The 21,466-nt window shown below is 37.3% G+C and overlaps 1 protein-coding gene across 1 annotated transcript in view; it reads left to right on the forward strand.

Annotated features, from left to right (window-relative positions):
* The window catches only part of LOC122810864 (guanylyl cyclase-activating protein 2-like), a 91,910-nt gene that overhangs the window by 53,122 nt on the left and 17,322 nt on the right, over positions 1 to 21,466 (forward strand). The window contains exon 3 of the mRNA XM_044082416.1: positions 9,752 to 9,860. Within this exon, the coding sequence (XP_043938351.1) occupies positions 9,752 to 9,860 (109 nt within the window). The remainder of the gene's footprint in view (positions 1 to 9,751; positions 9,861 to 21,466) is intronic.

A 21,466-nucleotide genomic window follows, 5' to 3' on the forward strand; every position in this document is an offset into this window, starting at 1 on the left:
CTGTGTGGACTCTGCATGTCCTCCTTGCTTTCATGTGGGTTTCATCTGGGTGCTCTAGTTTCCTCCCACATTACAAAGTTATGCATCTGGAGCATTTCTCCCTGGGCCTCCAATGAAAATTGGCTTGTTCCAAGTCAAATTAATACAATTAATAACACGCTTGCTGCCGCAGTGTCTGTGCCATGACCAGAATGGAGGCTATGCTGAGTGTCACTGAAGACGTTATTGTCACTGATGTGCTAAAAGAGCTGAGTGAAGATGCATATCTCCAAAATTTTAGAGAGGGGGCATGGTAAAGATATGAAGACTGTATCTTTCAAAACACTTGGGACAATTGCACTATAATGCAATGACTAAGAGTGATAACAGGGGGAGGGTAGGTTGTTTTAGGGTTTCTCAGAGTATCAGTCAATGGCCAGGTGTTGGTTGAAAAACACCTCCTTATATGCTCTTTAGTTTAATGGTAGAATCTCTTTCTTTCTTTTCCAAGCTGCAGGACTCTGAGAGCTGAGCAGTTCATTTGTGAGGATGCACATGATAGACAGACTTAAATGGATGTGCATAGAAAGCTTTATCTCCCTAAAAAGTGATCATTTTCTGAATTTTATTAAAGTGCAATTTCAGTCACTTCTCTATGATTGAAGCTACACCTTTTTGGATATATAAGGGCTGGACAGGTGGTCTAAAGCGATTTGGAAGAATTCAGAGGACAGTCTGTAGGCAAAAGCCACAGTTTCAACTGTAGTATGAGTTTCTTTGTGAAGCCATTAGTATCCAACTTGAGTACCAGCAAGAGAAAATGTATTATGATAATTAGGTAGAACCTCAATGGAAACAGGATGGCGGTAGACATAGACACAGTGTTATTCAAAAAGTTACTAATCTCCATGATATAAAATCACATCAAATGTGGAAAAGGGTGGAGCACATCAGATCTACTGTCAGCTGGACCATTTGGCTAAGAGCATACTAAGCTATAATAGGCCATATTAGAACTGCTTTATACAGATATATAAATTGGGAAGCAGATCAAACCACGAGGATGAGATATTGGAGAATATGATAAGCTAAATGGCACTGATGTGAGCTAGTCATTAAGAAACTTGTGGTAGGATCTGTACATGGAAAGTGTAAGATGATAGAGATACTGAAGCAGGAAATGAGTGAACTAAAATGATATAGGAGGTGGGGTACAAGAAGAAAATGATAGAAGGCAGGAAGCTAAGAGGTGGTCAAAGTGGAAACTAGGTAGAGTGGAGCAGGAGAGAAGAGTGGGCATGAGAAAACAGGTGAACCAGTGGTAAAATACGTCTGGCAAGGTCCATGACAAGGGAGATAATTTGAGGACAGAGAGAAAATGACAAGCAGAAACTTGGACAGGGAAAGACACTGAAAAAAAAGGACAAGGAAGCAGTAACCTTCCTGGAGGTAGAGGTGGAATCAGCAGGTAAGGGATGCTAATGGAGGCATGAAGGGAAAAGCAGAAAAATTAGTAAGTTGGGATGAATGACGGCAATGAACAGGGGTAAATAGCAACATAGTTTGAAGGATGAATGCATGAGAAATTGTTGAAGGGTTTTGTGCAGTAAAGGAAATGAGAAAGGCAACTGGCAGTGGCAGGGGTAAGCAGGGTAGTACAAGTATGGTACAAAAGGTTAAAAGTAGGCAGGACACTGACAAAGATCAAGAAGTGAAGCAATAGAAGTAAGTCAATCAGAGGACTGAAAAGGGGTTTCGCTGACTGAAAAGATTGAAAATGCAGTCATAGGGGGATTAAGAGGCTTGGCAAAGGAGACAGGAGTGAATAAGTTATAGTGAAACTAATCTCAGGATTTAAAATTAAAATGTCATGAGAGGAGGTGATTAAGGAAGAGGGTGAGCACATGGATACATCATTTGTTCCTCACAGGCATCAATATTCTGTCACAAGGACAGCTGGTATGAAAGCAAGCAGGGTCAGAGAGATAACAGAACGATAGCAGGGAAGGGAGATAGAAGTACAATTCTTAGAAGTATGACTGCCATCAATCAGTGCACCAGATAAGTTGAGGAATAGGGACTACAATAGCTGCCTGTATCAGTCATCAAAGTGAAAGGTGGGAAGCTGGTAAGATGATAGTGAAAAGGCCTTATAGAAAGAAACAAAATCAATGACAGGGCCAGATTCCTTCCTAATTCAGAAAATGCAGTAATGCTTAAAGTTGGGTGAGAAAGCTACCTTTTAACTAAGGTACAGGTAGTAAGCTGGGAGACTACAGACAATGAGAACTTGGGGCATAGCTGAGTAGTGTTTTATTCAATGTATGGTGTATGGGAATTGCGATGTAGGAGTTGCGAACAGTGATGAAGGAAGGTACGGTTAACATTGGTGGTGTCGCAGCAGAATGTGTTTTTGACAAGACAGGGTGAGACGTGGATGTTCAAGAGTATAGTTTATTTAGGAATGACAAAGAGAGCAGAGATGTAAGGGTGCTTGACAAGCTATGTTTGGCAAGGCAGAAAGCATGAGATTATGAGGAGAAAGAGGATCAACATCCCATGAACCAGAGTGGGAAAGATCAGAGTTTATGGTAAGTGCTGTTTCACTTATGTTAAATGAAGGAAGAGGAGAGTTGGTAGATCAGTACAGTGTATTAACCTCATGGGCTTTTCAAAGGAGAAGGTTAAGAGGCTTGAGGACAGAATAAAAGATGGCGGTAAGAATACTAGATTATTGGGAATCTTCATATGTAGGCGGCAGTGTGGGAGGATCTGTGGTCCATAATGGAGAATAAGTAGTAATTGGTTGAGATCTTGGACAATGACAGGTTCATTTAGCTGGGAGTGAAGTTGTACCAAACATGACAGAATGCTAGGTGTGGAATTAACCAAGGGAGACAGAGTCAGTGATGTCCAGGTGAAGATGCAGTTAGCCAGAAGTGATCATGCCACTGAGTGTTTCAGGAAGGAAGGAAAGGGAAGGAGCCAAAGACAAAGACAGCGGTGTGGGATTTCACTGGGTGGATTATGCAGAGGGGGCATGGATGTTAGAAAATGAGTTGAAGAGTTTTGTTCATGTTTGTATTTGCATCACTGCATATGTTGACTTATGTGCCCCCATACATTTTGCATCCTATCCCTCATAATATATTTGTATCATTGCTTAATAAAAAGCTTTGTAAAACTTTTATTATGTTGCAGCCCCTAAAGTTCATCAAAATCTCGGTTGATGTAAGAGTAAGTTTATTATTTAGGAGCAGCCATAGACTTTAATGGATGAGTCTTGCTCATGCATGGAGGTGCATTCATAAACATCTATAGGAGCATCCCTTCACTATTTCTATTGCAATACCACTGAGGGTACAGGAAATGTATGTGGTCATATTCCTTTTTTTAATGAGGTCATATTCGTAATAACAAACCTAGAAAGCTTTTTATTAAACAAAAGACCAAACAAATTAAGAATGCTGAGGAAGAAAATGTATCAGAGCACTTAAGAAAATCACATGCTGCAATGCATTAGGTAAGTTACAGATATGAACAAACACTTTAAGAGACAAGGTTAAACTGAGGGGTAAACAAACTATGGGAATGGGTTAAGAATTCAGTACTTAGCAATATGGAGAAAGGCTTGAGAAAGAGGTAAAAATAAGAACAAAGAACAGAAGGTTAATGTTAATGTATATGAATATGATGCTAGTAATTAAGATGAGAGAGCGAGAAAGGAGTTAAGGAGGCAGGGTACAGTACCCAGATGAAAGCACAATGGGCACAAAAGAATTAATGGTGGCCAAGTTATAAATTGAATGGGAATGTAGTTTTTATTTATCCATCCATCCATCTGTCTATTTAGCTGTCTGTCTTTCTATCTTAGGGTTCACCAAGAGCCCTTTTCGTCTATAACCATTAGGATATAATACGAGTAAATAAAATAGTATTTAGCAAGAGCATATGCTAAATATTCACATAGTACAGAGATGAAGTCAGAATCAACTGCACTTTACCTAAACATAGCTAGAAAGTTATCTCAAAAAAAAACAAATAAGTTGTGCAAAAGAAACCAATGTTCTTTACTATATTTCAGATTTTCTAGATTGGCAGTACCTTTCTGATTATTCTTAAAATGCCGGAAGGGTAATCCAGTCTTGGAATGTCATGGAAACTGAATTTGATAACATCAGATCCCAGAAGTACAAAGCTGTAGTGAACTAGTCAGGGGAATGTTAAGGTTAAATTAAGATTACATTATTGGAAGATAGATTGCAAAGAACTTGAGTGTTCGGTTTGAATTAAGATTACATTATTGGAAGATAGATTGCAAAGAACTTGAGTGTTCGGTTTGAATTAAGATTACATTATTGGAAGATAGATTGCAAAGAACTTGAGTGTTCGGTTTGAATCTTAGTAAAAATGTAGGGTGGGGGAATGTTTCTGCAGTAAAAATGTGTTTTGCCAATAGGGATGACTGCAAGTATGGGTATTGCAAATAGACATGAAGAGGATGGAATTTACTGAAGGAAATTACTAAATGAACTAAAGTATTGGGAACAAATAACTAGAGAGTGAGAGGCAATAGAGAGGGGTGATGCCAAGAAGTGTTTTGGACTGCGTGTTACACAGACTTATGTCCCTACCAGGGATTAACAACAGAGTATAGGCAACGAGAAATGGATAAAGGGGAATGCTAACTAAAGATCAGCTCTGGTAGAGTTTTTAATTGAGACTAGAACAGAAGCTGCTGTTAAAAAAGTGATGATTAGTAGAACATATAAAATACACAATAACTGTAAGAATCAGTCAGAAAAGTTAAGAAAAGATTAGGAAGAGAGAGTGGAAATAAAATTTACAAAGGAACAATACTGGGCATCTGTATGGCTCCCAAGTATGCAACAAGTCCAGAGATTTTAGGATTTTTGCTTGAAAATGTTTGCACAGGTATTTTATACCACAATCTGTATTCAGAAACATTTTCCTTAGGTAGACAACAAATGCTGGAGGTGTGATGGAAAAGATAGAGGTAACTGGGAACATGTTTTTGGGGAGTGTAAAGAGTTGGAAGATTTTAAAAACTCACTACAAAGTACTTTTGACAGAAAAGATTGTGGAACAAATGGTTGTATCTGAGGAAATTATTATTTTAAACTAGTACACGGGAATTTGCTTAGACATAGTAAGGCCATACTAAGTTTAATATCATTAGCTGCCAAAAATGCAGTTACTAAAAAAACAGAAATCAAAATCTAAATCAAGAGTAACAGAAGTACCAAATATTGTAAAGGATATAAAATAACTGGAGGAGGGATCTTTAGAAAAGGGAGGGAGCTAATTGCACAGAAATAAATAAAATTTATAAGAAGCATGCATGCAAAATAATATTCATGAGCAGGAAGAGTGACGTCTAAGGAAAGGCAGGAACTGAGCAATTTATGTAATGCTGGAGTGAATGGTAAGTGTTAAAAATGTAGTCTGCCTTAAAATATTAAGTATATTACTATGGTTTCTTTTTTGTAAATGCATGTGCACCTCTCTTACTCTTGCAATTGTGATTTAATAAAGATGTTTAAAAATGTGCAGTAAGTAAATGCAGCCAACAGCACAGTGCTTCTTTTTTAAGCAAATGTTTTATTGTAACAAACCTAAAGGCAGACAGACTTTACAAAAAGCAGAACTGAAAATATAGTGACAGGTAGAAACTCAGACTACTTTGCCATCTCTAACAACTTGCATTATATATCACTACCACAAGATTATAACATACAATGCTGTGGAACTGTGTTAGAAAGGTGATAGAAAAACAAAATATTAGGCCTGATAGCACCTCACAATCAGTTCTCAGGTAACAGTCCTTAAATAAGCCAAAGCACAACATAAAAGTCAATGTCTGTCTTTCTCCCAACATGTCTCTTATTGCTGAGCAGTCACAAGTCTATTTTCAAAAGAAAACCGATCATACAAAGTGTTTTCTGTTAGGTCTTGCCCTGGAAAACAGTAACAGTAGTTGGGTCTTGTAAGGAAAATAGCACAAACTCTCTTTTGCTGGACCTCCCTCTGGCAAGTGGTAGCAGTTCTTCTGCTTTGTGCCTTTCAGATGCATAATCAGCAGTAGTGGCACACAGAAGAAAAGTCTTGGTAAATGGTGCCATATGGTGAAATGGTGTCATATAGTGTATGAAAGTAAAAGACTCTGGCACACAAAATAAAATCTTTAACACACAGCTACACATTCTGATAAATAATAGTCTCTGGCAAATAAAAATGTCTAGCAAACAAATATCCTTAGTAACTACCACTACCTCACCACTACTTAGTGGAAAATATGGCTTAGGATTTCAACCGCAGGGCTTCTACTGGCAGTTCTACATTTCAGAATAAAAATTTTTGGAGCCAACTGCTCTGGCCTCGATGCATCTCTCTTCACAGAAAAAAAAACTTCAGACTCTGAAACACTGACTTCTGCCTTGTTATCAGCATCCTGCCTTATACAGGGTCCTGTCTCCTGTCTGAGTAGCTGATAGCTCAGATAATGTTTCATGGGGACCAGCCTCAAGTCCTTGTTTCTAAATGTTATTCAGTATAAAACTATTCTTTCTCACAGATATCCACATGCCCTGCACTATCTAATTTGCCTAGTGGTCCCGCCATTGCCTATTGGTACCATCTGCTAGACAGTTCCTCGTGGTACCATTACACTCTGTTACAGATGTCAAATGAATCAAGACAGAGAAAGGGGATAAAGATTCGGCCTTTCTAAAGAATGGGAGTAGATGGAAAGAGAGCTAGCTGAACTAAGAGAGGATAAGGCTCAGAGTCTATATGGGCTGACTCATCATTGAACAAACAGTCTCTAAATGCCAGGTGACCGGATGCAAGGTGAGCAAAATCACAGGACGGAATAACTGAAGGGTAAAGAGGTTAGGATACAGAATGACTAAAATAATGAACACAACATGAATTGATGGCACTGAAATAGGGTGCAACAAGAAAACTGACCAAAATTATACATTGCATTTCTTAACTGTTTACCAGGATGTCAAGCCCACCTTCATCAGCCCCACACTCTCATTACTTCTTTATTCTTACTCCATGCTCAAACAGCGTTGTAGGAAGGATGGCAGTTTGATATTCTACAGCTAGCATATCCTGCACTGATTTCATATGTTGTAACCTCCAGGTGGAAATTAATAATGGGGGTGTCATGATAGGCAGACCCTCCTACTTGAAGGTATATGGTGCTTTTCAATGCAAGTGAACAATAACGGTTTAGTTAGTGTCCAAGTGAGGAGAAAGTTAATGGCTGAGGGTCAGTGGCGACAGCTGAACACAACATCGTTGGTGTGATCTGTCAGCTAGGGAAGGTGGAAGTGATGCAAAAAAGGAAAAGAAAAGGATGAGGAAGAGTTTATCACACTTGAACTGTGCCGCCAAGTGCAGAGTGAGAGGGGGCATGGACCGGATATATCTTTAGGGGGATAGACTCCAATAAACAGAGAAACAGTTCTGCACTCCACAGGCCAGACCCTTAGTTTGGTATGGAGATTAAGAGGACATACAGACAGAGGGGCAGCAAACTGCAAGAAGGAAAACAGAAGAAAACTACCCAGGACTGTGTGGGTTGAGGGAAAAATATTTAAACTGGGCCTCATCTCATTAGGGACCAGAAGACACACAGGAGGGAATATGGTAGTATAAAGGATCATATTAGAGAGGTTTGAGAGCATCATCCTGGACCAGGAAGCCAAGGGATAGTGGAGACAATACAGGAAGCAGAGAACAGTAATCAATATCTGAAGAAGTACTTCTTCACAGAGAGGTCAGTGGACCTGTGAAATGGCTTACCAGAATAAGTGATGGAAAAGAAATGCATGGAACATTCAAAGGAAGTGAGGGGTGAAAAGTATGGGGAATATTATATTCACTTAAAGAACTGACTAAACAGGCTTATTCCTTCTGTGAGCAAACTAATGCAAATTCTGGACAGGAAGTACTAGTAGCTAGTAGATGTAACAGATGCAGAGCTGTGCTTCTAAATTTAGGGCAGTATGTTGTTCCAGGCTCTTTCCTTAACATACATTCCTAGCTGGGGGTTGACAGTGCAAGTTCCTTTTCTAATGACCATATATATGTATGGTCCTGCTGCCAGAAAGCAGTGCCTATGCTTGACATGAATACATTATAGGATCCTATTATAGAATGCTGATACCTGTAAGCAGATAAGTAGTCTCCCTCAACTATTTTAACAGATTTTTATTGCAAACACCCATACAAGCAAAGCATTTTTGCAACCTTCATGTATATTTTGAGTTATGCCGCCTTTAGGACAATTGAACAATACCACTTTATTTGTAACAGTAATCTGTAATCTGTACAGACAGCAATGCAGGTACATTAGCATCTGAAAACAGATGAGTAACCATTTCTGATGGTGAAGAGAGATAAGGTCCTGATTACAACCCAGGGAACTGGGTTTGCAGCAATCTGAGGACTGACATCAGAGGTGTAGCTAGCTGTTATTGTGCCCAGTTCTGTTCCTTGATCTGGCACCCCCCCACCCCCACTCAACTCTAAATTGAGGAGCCAAAAAAAAAAAAAAGAAGCTCGGACTTGAGGAACAAAAAAAAGGCTTGTCTCTTCTTTTAATCTGTAGCAAAGAAGCAGTTGCTATTAATTTATAAATTATGCCAGACACAAAGTGCTTCAGTTCTGACCACAAATGCAATAACAGCATTTCTGATTGCTGGTAATGCAGTGAAGACACAGAGCACTACAGAGCTTCAATTCTGAGGTAATACATTAAAGGCTGATCAGGATCTGTAGAGTGTGCCCCTTAACACTTTGTGGCCAGGGTGGCTGCTTCCTTCATCCCAACCTACCTAGACATCAGAATGGCACAAGCAAGAAATGAAAGATGAGGCTCAGCATGCTTGCTTTCCTTTGAGGGGATAGGTCAAGGGTATTGTATATATCTGAGAGTTATTTCTCCAGTGAGAAATACTAGGTAGAGACCAGGCTTACCAGAGTGCCTGACTGAAGAAAAATAGCATAACCCAGGAGGACATCACTCGGGGAGGTGGGGGGCATCCCTCACAACAGGGTTCATTACACATTCCTCTAAAACATTAGTCTGCATGCATATGATGCGGGGACCATAACCTGTAACAAAATAAAGATGGAACTTTTGCATGTAGTCATGATTGTTTCCTGGCCGTCCCATTTCCCACAATGCTTGCAACAGCAACTAGTGAACCTGCTGACTGAGGTGACATAAGGGCTCATGAGATATATGACCGTGTCAGAGATGCACATGTACAACAATCCCAACTCACCATATAAGAGATTGGAAAAAAAATAATGTCTACTGATTTAGTTTTCATTGACAACACTCTACAGGCATAGCTGCCTGTTTTCTTTAATGTGCACAAAGCTTTAAATCGGTTATATTGCTTACTTAGAATTATACAGTATACAAATACAATTTTGAGCATTAGGAACCCAACTCTGTCTACAAAATGGTACTCATTTCATCGTAACCACTGCACTGTATGGTTATCCCTGTAAATATTTGTTCTGTTTGGAAGATTTCAAGGGGGATTCCATTAGTAATATGTATGTTTCTGTTTTTCAGTGTAATGAAAGCTTCAGAAATTTACCTGTCTGTGCTTAACTGAGTCGTGATCTTAAGACAATGCCACAGTACCATGTGGTCTGCAACATTCTGTAACTGTGTCTTCAGCCTAGCTATAGTAATCACCCAGTAATTCTTCTGTTCATGCAGTCTATTTATCACCTGAAAAAGGGATGGAAACAGGATCAAGACGTTCCGTTAATTACTCCAGAGGAACTGTGCAACAAAATTTTTCAGCTGGTAGATGAAAATGGAGATGGTAAGTAAACACAGTTTTCTAATGATCCTATTTCTGCTAGCTGCCTACATTCATTTTTGTATGTGCAGACTTTTGCACTCTAATAATGTGGGGAGAAAGGACAGTTTAGTATAATTATAATACAGTAGTTAATTCTTCAGAGTCTAAGTAGGCCAGTCTTTCTATCACTCAAAGCTGATGATGTTCCTCATCAACCATCATGTGAATGCTGCCTTTCATTATTTTCATAAATGTCTTAAGAATTATCATTCCCAGCATACCCACACTGTTCTACTGTTATGATTTTATAATATAGGAATTCGATGCATAACTAGAAAACATCAATTCAACTCTTACTGGTCACCTTACAGCAATTTGCAATTAGTTCTGTTCAATGGACATACACTTAACATAAAAACATAAAACATTTCCAAAACTGCCAAACACCTATAGGTTTCTAATACTTGTTCTTTAGCCTCACCTCTAGGTGACTATCTACACTCTGTCTAACATTTTAATTACCTTGGCATCTGCTTTGACTACAAACTTACCTTAGCATTTAAGTTGATGTAGCGCCTAGTTAAAATTGGACTATGCTGGCCATATGTCTTCAAACTGTAAGTCTGCTAAACACTGTGGACAGAAACAGCACTGTAAAAGAAGTATTTTCCATGTTCATGGAGTACTGTGTAATATCGGTTACTTCTTGTTCTTAAATCAACTGCAGTAGACTTTATAGCTCTACACTCAGAATACCCCTTTGTTACTCTTGCTAAAGCTAAGGTCTTGAGCATTTTGCTTAGAATGATCATTGCTTCCTGCTCTCTTTGCTACAAAGTTTTTTTATCTGGAGCACTGTCCTACTCTGTGCCCTTTCGTCATGCATAAAACTTCAGCTTCTACACTGTGGTTACCAATGGCCAATCCTTTAATTTTACCAGCCTTTAACTATATACTGTGATGTTTTACCAATTCCTTCTTTTACTGGGGTCCCAAACTATGGATGTGTCTGTCATTCCTTGACTACAATGAAACTCACTTTTTGTTTCTATATTTAAATCTTGTTCTTATCACTTATTAGCAGATAAACACTTATGTAACTGTACACAGTAAAAATCCCTCACGTTTAGTTTCTTAATCAAAATGCATATCAACCACTGCTGTTGAATTTGAGGCTATTAATTCACTGGTTTGTAACATTTAAATATGCAATGTCTTGTACATAAGTTTGTTTTCTATATGTTACTGTGCTTCCAACTATTATAATTATTTCTCTTTTTTAATTATGTTACAAGGCAATTACTTTAAAAGGACCTTTGGGCCACTCTACCTACATTGAATAAAAATAAACATGAAAAAAATCATTCAGCTGAATTAATCTCTGTAATACTGCTAATAAAGCACAAAGGAGGAGCAAACTGCCATTTATATCCTGGTACACAAACCCCAAATATCAGGAGTGAGACTTGAGTAGGATTTATTCCATTCTGTCTAGTGAATTTGATCCCTTGGACTTTGCCTTCAGGTTCAAATTTCTGCAAGAGTAAATTCATGCACACCTCCCAGTGCTAGCATGTATTATGACTATATTACAAAATGGGTTTCTGAAATATAAATATGTAATTCATTAATATGCATCATGTGATAGTGTTCTTAAATCTTTATAAGGACACAGTCATCCTGATCTTAAACAGAACTGCATAAGCAAATCAGTCTTCATTAAGACTGAACTATTGTTCTAGCAGCCAGAGCAGATTGTACATCACAAACATAACTTCTGCCTTTATTCTCGCTAAAATTCTTTAACTGGGCCATAAATGTAAAATTCAACCAAGAATAACTAAAACAAAGTAATTAAATAATGTTTTGTGACCATAAGGCTCTCCATGCTAGCATAAATCCACAGGTAAATATAGTTTTAGTTATAAATGTTAAATGTTAAATTTAGTTAGCTTTACCTTCTAATTCAGTCAAAAAAGTGTGTTGCTACCCAATTATACTAACTCACTCAATGACTGTGACAGTCATACCTCTCAACATCTTAGAGCAAGACATCTTTACAAAGCCATAAATAATTGGGAGGGGGGACAAAGGCCAAAAAATACAAACAATTTTTTAAATATTGATCTTACAAACTTAGACAGTTGATAGAATAATAAGTTTTGTATTAGCATGAATTTTTCTGAAGGGTATGATGTCTGAAACTCGAATTATTAATCAAAAAGTTATTTTTTTACTTCAGTATTCAACAATTTGTTAAAGATTTGACAGAAAACCACAAATTTTATGAAAATGGACCAAAATTACAAAGCAAAAATCTGGACATTCTGCACAAATCTGTACAGTTGAGAGGTATAGTGAAAGAGTGGGTTTTTTTGTATAATTTGTTCACAATTGCTGGGACACCCAATAATCAAATTTAGAAGTCAGCAAACCTTCAGCTGTATTGAACAGTAAAATAATACATGATTAGCAGTCTGTGATTTCTGGTTAGGGAAAGTGTGAGGGGTTAAAAAAACAGAAGCAGAGCTTGTTTGATTTTTACCTGCTTATATTTTAAAAAGGTAATATCAGAGGTTTAAAAGTCTGAAAACATTTTCATTAAAATATAGTGATTTTACTTATTTGCAACTGCACTGTACCAGATTTTTTAAACTTAAAAAGAAAGCTGTTCATAGAGTAGCTGTCTGTAATACTATTAAAACTTTGATGATGTCCAGTTTTAAAATGTGTGGATGTTCTGTCATTTCAGTACTATAGTTTTTCTTAAACTTAACTATAATTGTCTGGCAGAGCTCTGGTTTCTTTGTGTCTTTCGGCTTTTCCCGGTTAGGGGTCGCCACAGCGGAACTCCGGTTCGCTAATGATTGGCAGTTGATTTTTTTGTACCGGCTTGCCAGGCCTGATGCACAACCTTCAACGAAGGTACGCCTATTCATGCATGTCTCCACGCAGAAGACGCTCTAACTGAGAATCGAACCGGACAGCGTTTTACTGTGAGGTGACAATGCTACCGCAGCACCACTGCCGCGGGTCTGGCAGAGCTCTGGTGATTTGTAAAATGTGCCCTTAATGATTTGTATACTGTCATTTTAAAAGGAATATTTCTCTGTTTGCTTGTAAATGACACACCTGGTACATGTTTATACATACATGATTAACTGCAGCTTGTAGCAAACTATTATTCATGTTGCACAGTACTTGTTATCCAACAGAACTTTCCTTCCATATTAGCTAGATATAAACTGTGTACTAATATACACATTTTTTATACAATCTCCATCATGCAAACATGCATAGATCTGACTTTTTTACTTCATAAAAAACAACTTACACAATAGTTAACAATGACTGGATATATTTTTATCAAGTTTTCATAAGTCACCAGCAGCAGTTTACTACCATGGGCCTTGTGATACCTGCATAGTAACTGAGGATGTTTATCATAAGAACAATTGCTGCAGTGCATTCAGAATATGAACAGGATTACTCACCAGGCATACAACAGTCTTCCTGCCTGACCTGTAGAAATTCAAATGTCCTGGGTAGGGCATATGGTCATCAGAAAAGTCCATGTTCCCAGCTATAAAGGTTTGTGTAGCACATGTAATTTTAAGTTCTTTCTAGGACAGAAGTGAGTGGTCACCATCTTTTAATGGAGTATGTCAGCTACTTTTTCTGGCAAGCAAAAAGACCTTTTACCTTTTTGACATTTCAAGTTATTATACATTAACTGTGAATTTTTATTTTTTTATTTTTGTGTGTGACCAGTGATCTCCTCAGATAAAAAACTCACCAATAAGTATCCCTGTATATGAGCAGTTTTCTCTAAGGATAAGGATTACCATCTGCATTTTTTTTTGTCTAGGAGGGAAGTGTGATTTGTAAACTACAATCACTGCTACACTAAGAAAAATATATTAAAAAGGGCTGAGAACCATAAGACATTTGTCAAGTTAGTAGCCCTGACCCTGAGGATGCTGACTGTTCAGTAAGTATATCTTCCAACAGTGCCACATCCAACCCCTTAGAAGATAAATTAGTTCAAGGAGTCACCAACATATCTCAAAAAACATCATATAAAGTAAATCCCCAAGAAGATTATGTTAACAGAATATGCAAGATTAATGACAGAGGCTGTTGCAACCCAACCAGGGTTCCCACCAAGATCTATGCTATTTTGCATCAGGAAGGCTATGGTTCATCTGCCCCCAGTGTAGGAAATCCTTATTGTAGTCTCTATTTTAGTGTAGAATTTCAGTAATAGGGCGAAAGCTTCCAAACGAACTAGTTCCTAGGGCTCAGAGTCAGATTTCATGGCAAGAAACATTATCTCAGCACAACCACATCCCAGTTCCCAGGCATCTACAAAAGATATTGGCCTGGCTTCAGAAGTCCAGCATAAGACTCTCTGCCCCATTCTCAGTGGGGCACTGATGCTCTAACTATTTTTGTAGATGTCAATAGCCATGGGGCATCAGTACAGGAGAATGTCCCTGTTATATTAGGTTTGAACAAATTCTCTCTCCAGGAAAATATTCAAGACTCTGACATCAAGGATGCAGACTCCCGCTACATATGTATCCACGGTACTGCCATTATCGCCTGACTACTAAATAAATTATTATTGAAGAGTATTTCTTAATACTGCAGCAAGTCACTCCCACACAGGCTGTGACTCTTACCCATCTACTTTGGGGTGGAAATGAATTAAAATAGGAAAATTGCCCCTTCCTCTGAGGAGACCTCATATTTTAATATTTTGAATATTTGGCATATTCATATTAGATCCACTCACCCTTGGGTTTTGATATAAATGATGATGATACTATTTCTTAAGGATTCATTCCTGCAGAGTTCCTATTTGCAAAAAAAATCATCAACCTATTATGAGAGTGTATTTAAAAAAAAAAGGTTAGAAAATTTTCTTCCACCCAGAAGAACTAAGAGTTAATGGGCCTTGAACAACCCACATCCTCTGTAAAATGCTTTGCAATCTGTCCCATAATGTAGACATTCATGGGCATTTTTGAGACAGTTTTCCTGGATTCTGATACCTATACACAGGCCCCAATGAAGCCAGATAGAATTACAAAAACATACTTTATAATAATAATTTATAAACAAAATAACGTATAAGCTTTGTAATTTGTTATAAGTAAATAATGTCTAACAACAAAACCAAATTTATACAGCTCACATTCACATGCAAAATTCTTTTTAAAAATCTCTTACAGGTACTCAGTTATCTACTCATTTGATATACAACCAAAATGACCACAGGATCTAAAATATCTACTACATAAAGCCAAACCTTCAAGCAAATGGAATTAATTACCACTTATTTTAAGAACAATCTCAAATACAATAATTTTTAAAAATGTAGATAGGTCAAACCTTAGCTTCCATTGCCCTTCCCTTCTCTCGAGACATGTAATTCTTTTCTTCTTTGAGACATTGTTTTCTTTTATTCCCTTTTTCCCACACCTATCAGTATTGCATATTCCTTTTCTCTCTCAACTGTTTTCCTTATTGCTAATCTCTTTCTATCACCTTCTCACTTTTACCCAATGTTTTGCCTGTCCTTTCATTATTTATTTCTTATCATTCTACTTGCTATACAGTTTTCACCCACATCCTTGCCACATCACATTTGTTTATTCTATCGTATCAGTTTGGGTTACACTGCTTTTTCCTACCCATATTCCTACATTGCATGATGCGTGCCTACCTTTTTTTTTTTCTGTCTCATCTTTTCCTCCATCTCCTCAAAACTATGTTATATTATATCCCATCATACCTCCTTGAGCTGCAGTCATCTCCTGTTACCTTACCTTACCTACTTCAGTTCTTTCTAGTTACACTATATTATTACTCACTCAGATTTTGAATTTTACCATAGACATTGTATCTGGATTATTTCAATGTAGTTAATGCGGTGGTGGTGCTGCGGTAGTGTTGCCACCTCACAGCAAGACGTTGCCCGTTCAATTCTCAGCTAAAGCATCTTCTGTGTGGAGACATGCGTGAATGGGCATGCCTTCGTTGAAGGTTGTACGTCAGGGCTGGCAACTCGGTACGTAAAAATCTGCTGCCAGTCATTAGCGGACCGGAGTTCCGCTGTGGCGACCCCTAACCGGGGAAAAGCCGAAAGATACAACAACAACAACTGATTAAGTCTAATGTAATGCATTATATGATTATATCTTCATTATACCTTCACTACATCCTTTTGCTGCCTGGCTATGCTGTAATATTATTGCTGTCCACATATTTTAACTGCTATTGATATGCATGTATGACCTACTTAAATAAATATACAATAAATGTCGTATGTGTTTTGTAAACTCTTTATGCTGCTTCTTCTTTGTATCCGTCACCCAGGTCACCTCTGTAAATGGGCTCTGTCCAGTAGGGCTAACCCAGTTAACAAAATGTAAATGAATAAAATAAAGGGTTCAGGACCAGCACCTGTTCAAGTAGCCAACAGTGGAGTCTGCAGCCATCTTAATGGAGTTGCTAGAGGTTCTAGAATTCTCCCTACTCAGAACACTGACAAATAACAAAAAGGTAGGATCCTGGCTGATTAGGAGAAAAAAGGATTCATCTCTGCTACCCTGGGAAATAGGGACCAGTAATTACCAGACATGTGATTCCATATCAGGGAGATTACTGAAGTAGATTGTTAATGGGGATACAGGATGAATCATTAAGAGTAAAGGAAGCTAGACTATCACAGGTTCATAGTTCATAGTATCATAGTTATATACCAGACTAACAACAACAAGGACCTTTATAAGCCTAGCCTTGCAGTCCAACCCAGATGTGATACTATGTATCATGGGTGTTTATGAAGAGGGAGTATGTTAGGAAATTTTTAGAAGTTATGTGTGTGGGGGGGGGGGGTATTTTAGTTTGGGCATATCTGTCTACCTCTGTCTACCAAAGACTTGGGGTCAGACCCAAGGTAAATTTCTGATTTCCCCATCCAATGGTCAAGGTAACACTTAAATAGGACTGGGGATGGACCCTGCTTCACATGGATGGGAAGTCTGTTCCAAAGACTGGGGATCCTCTGGGAAACATATCTGTCTCACAAACATATCTCATGTATGTCACAAGCAAAATGTATACCCTTGGAAGTAGTGGTTCTGATGCTGTTCATTTTAAAGATGTGTAATAGGTCCATCAAAGCAGGCTCTGAGGATGCCGTTGTATGTCAGACATACACTGCCCTCAGTGACATATAGGAGACAGTGTACAGAGATATTGCTTTAACAGACCAATGTGATTTTACCCTGGATTTTCCTAGTAAATAGCCCTTGTGGGCATGCCAACTGTTGCATATGTTTTGTCAATTACACGCCAAAGGAGTACTACCTTGGCCACATGTTTGTCAAAGGCCAAATTATTGTCTATATATTTTCCCAGATCCCTGACTGCTGGGTCAACTCTTAGCTCCTAGGACTGTCTTAACAATGGAGGAATTAACCTGGATGAGTATAATGCATTTCTTGGCACTGAGTTTTAGTCCGTGACTTTGGTGCCAGTTATTTGTGTGTGTTTGACTCCCTTGTCAAATGTTCATGTTATGGGCAGAATATATAATTGCTCCAAATTTGCAGTTATCTGTGAACTTGGTCAGCCAAAGGCCTTTGACATTAGCATTTACTTTTGAGAACTAAATGCCAACTAGGAACAGTCCCTGCATAAAGCCCTGAGGTACCCTGCTGGTGACCAGTCTCTAAGTGGAGGAGGTATACCAATCCTGACTTCCTGCCTGGGTCCTGTATGTGAGAATGTTGGCAGTCCAGCAAGTTATGTGGGGGGTTTATGCCCAGTTCAGTAAATTTGTCCACTATACCCATGGAGAGGTATTGTATCAACTAAGGTAGGCAAGCATGTTATTAAAATGTGGCTGTGATATTCTTGGTTTAAGCTACAGAGCCACTGCCATGTGGACTGTTATCTGGGAGGACTGTTATTTCCTGAATATATGAAGGGGTAACTCCTGATTTCTTCTCTAGATAAAGCTCATTTATTTGGCTTCCTATTCTAAGAGATATGTAGGAAATCAGAGTAGAAAAGCAAACCAGGCAACCAATCAGACAAAACTTTCAGCTCCCTACACACATATATTTTAAGAACTTTTCCTTTAAAAGTTTTTTTATAGAAGTACAAATAAAAGTGAACAGTATGAGCAGCATAAGCAATCTGAGAAGAAGCAGCAAGCCTGGACGAGTAGGAGAAGCCAGTCTATACAACAGCATCATAGGTCAGGAGGCATAGCTCCTCCTATCAACTGTAATGCTTCTTCTCAACTATGACATTTTCTACCCTCGCCTACCTACAGGTAGGGAATCCCCTTCTCCCAAGAGCAGTGATCTGTCTTGACCTTTGGAAAATCGGTGTGTCAGAAACTGGTATATGGCTGTCTCACAAAGCTTGCTCAGTTTGTTCCCTACCTAATTATGCTCTTTATGACAAGAACAACCTGGTCATTGCTATAAGTATTTTAAAAGAATAACTTGATTGTAAGGCAGTGGAAGTTGCTTCAGACTCAGAGAAGAGAAAGTGTTTCTATACAAGACTGTAGCATGCAAGAAAGAGGACCTCAGAAGCCCTTTCCAGACTGAACATGAATGCAGTAGTAATAAAACTAAGAATGCTCACTCTTCAGTTATTAATGAATGATAGCTTCCTAGTTATCATACATGTGAAAAATACATACTTGCACATTCCTATTCACAAAGTGTATGGGAGGTACCCCAGATTCAAATCTGAAAAATCTTATTACCATTTCATTTCCTAGCCCTTTGGCCTCTCTGCTATACCCTGGGTCCTTCTCCAAATATATAGAGCCAGTCTTTACTCATGTAAGACTGACGAAAATCCACATGTTTTCTCTCCCTAGACAGTTCCCTAATTCAGGCCTATCCTACAGAGGAGCTGCAGAAGCAACACAGTTTTGTGTCCCTGAGTTAAAGGATCTTCCTGATCATCCAAAAGTCCAAACTGGAATATATAAAAACCTATTTCTCAAAAGGAAATTATAGATGGGATTAAAGGAAGTAAGTCTAATAAAGCACCTTTAATAGATGGCTTAATTATCAAAATTTATAGATTGTTCCCGTCTTCTGTAATCTCTCTCCTACATAAAACCTTTCTTGAAGTTCAAATATTAGCAAATATTCCTCCTTCGTGGAGATATTCATTAATTTCCCCTATATTAAAAGAGAATAAGGACCCTAATAATTGCAACTCATATAGACCAATTTCTTTGTTGAATAATGATTATAAACTATTTATGTCAATTATGGTCAAAATATTGAAAATACCCTTATCTAAAATAATTAATGAAGACCAAACTGGTTGCATACATAACAGGCATGCACAGGATAATATTAAAAAGTATTAAGACTGCTAGATTACCTCAATAGAGGAAACCATGAAGCACTGATAATAGGTCCAGATATTCAAAAGGCCTTTGACTCCTTAAATTGGGGTTATTTATTTAAAGTCTTACAGTTATTTGATTTTCCCCCTTTTTTATAATAATGATAAAAAAATCTATGAAAATAATCTAGCATATGTCAAATTAGGTCCCTTTACTTCCAAAGTAATCCAAATCACTAGAGGTACTAGACAAGGATGTCACATGCCCCCTATTCTATTTGCTCTGGCCATATAAATACTTGCCATTTTAATACATAATAATCCTAAGATAAGAGGTATAAATATATATGACCAATATATTTCTAAAGTAATGATGTTTGCTGATGATGTCTTACTTACTTTACCCAACTCTAAGGAGGTGTTAGGTGAAGTGGATATAGTAACAACAAATTTCCAAAAAATCTCAGGACTCTCCTTCAACAAATCTAAATCAAAATATTTATTATTAAATAAAAAAAGAACATACAGGTTCCAGTTAATCATATTATTGGAAAACAAGTTTCATCTCTAGACTATTTAGGAATAGTCCTAGGCAAGAATATAGTGGAAACCTTACAGCTTAACTATGCTAAAGCCATAGACTTAATCAAGACATTAATAATCAAATGGAATAATTTATTTATAACATTTGATGATAGGTTACAACTGATAAAAATGGTTTTGTTACCTAAAATACTATATATAGCACAAGCCCTTATATTTCCACCAGGAAAGTAAATCCTTAAAGAAATCACTTCAACTTTGATGAAATTCCTATGGTATCCCAAAAGAAATAGAGTGGCATATTGTCATCCTATCAGAAAAATGGGAACAAGGGTGGTTAAAATTCCCAGAGACTGAAACTTGTATAAAGGCATCTATAATTACAATATTGATGAATTGGATAAATCCTAAATACTCTTCCAATTGGAAACTGTTACACTCCATTATACTAATGAATGAAAATGATTTATCAAAAATGCTTTGGTAACTGACAAAGATAACAAGATATGGCACTATTTAAGTTTAAATTTACAGTATAGTACAACAAAATTAACTAAACTAACACTAATAAACAACATTTCTGATGTATTTAAAAAATCCATTAACACAAATTTAGATATAAGACTGTAGCATAGATTTTTAATAACATTTACTATTACAAGGGGTTTCCCTGATAAAACACATAGAGATATTTTTGGTTTATGGGAAAATAATAACCTATTTTGTTGGTTGCAATGTATTGAAAACCAACAAGCTTTGAACACAGAAAGTATATTGTCAACCTATGGCCTATCCCCTAATGACTGGTTGGTTCTTCAGAGTGTCACAGCTTACACTAAGGATCTGTGTAGCATAATACATAACTCATCCTTCAAAACCGTATCAAAAATTATAAACTGGATTTTTGGAATTCTATATAATAATGTCAATGTTAAGAATGAATTATCATATCTATATAATACTTTAATTGTCTATAAGACAGCTCCTAAAGATTCTTACTGGCAATACCTAACTAAAGGGTTTCAAGCATCATTATCAATGGAAGATAAACATTTTATTTTCAGTTAAACTAACTTCTTACTCACAATTCTGGAGGATTTTCTATTGGAAATTTCTACACAGATTCTTTTTGACACATGAGAAACTCTCAAAAGGGAATCCTTCAAACATCAAGTTATGTTAGAGATGTCATCTGTCCACTAATGCTGACTGGTCTCATATTTTTTATGACTGTACTAAAATGAAACCATATTGGAATGAGATTAACAAATTTCTTCAAGCTATCTATACTGATATATTTGTTTTGACAAAGTCTTTAATTTTATTGAGTGTTGTCAATAGTAATAATATGAAGAAAGATGACCTGTATTTGTTGTGGACAATGTTAGCAATAGCCAGAAAATGCATGACTAGAAGATGGAACTCTAATGTAGCACCCACAATGGAGGAATTCCTTTCATCACTGGAGAAATGCATACTAATGGAGAAAATAACTAAAGAGTTAAGAACTTTTCCTAAGCCATTGGTTAATAGTCCATGGAGGAAAGTTTTGAATTTGATTGATACCCTACAGATGGAGCCAAACTCTTCCTAATTATCATAGTTTACATATTAACTTATTATTTAACTACAAATGTTTTTATCTGAATCCTTTTTGTCAGGCTGAATGTAAATACTGTAAATAGTTA

This window comes from Protopterus annectens, chromosome 9.part0, assembly GCF_019279795.1.
Source record: "Protopterus annectens isolate FY-2018-M chromosome 9.part0, PAN1.0, whole genome shotgun sequence".
Classification (NCBI taxonomy): Eukaryota; Metazoa; Chordata; order Ceratodontiformes; family Protopteridae; genus Protopterus; species Protopterus annectens.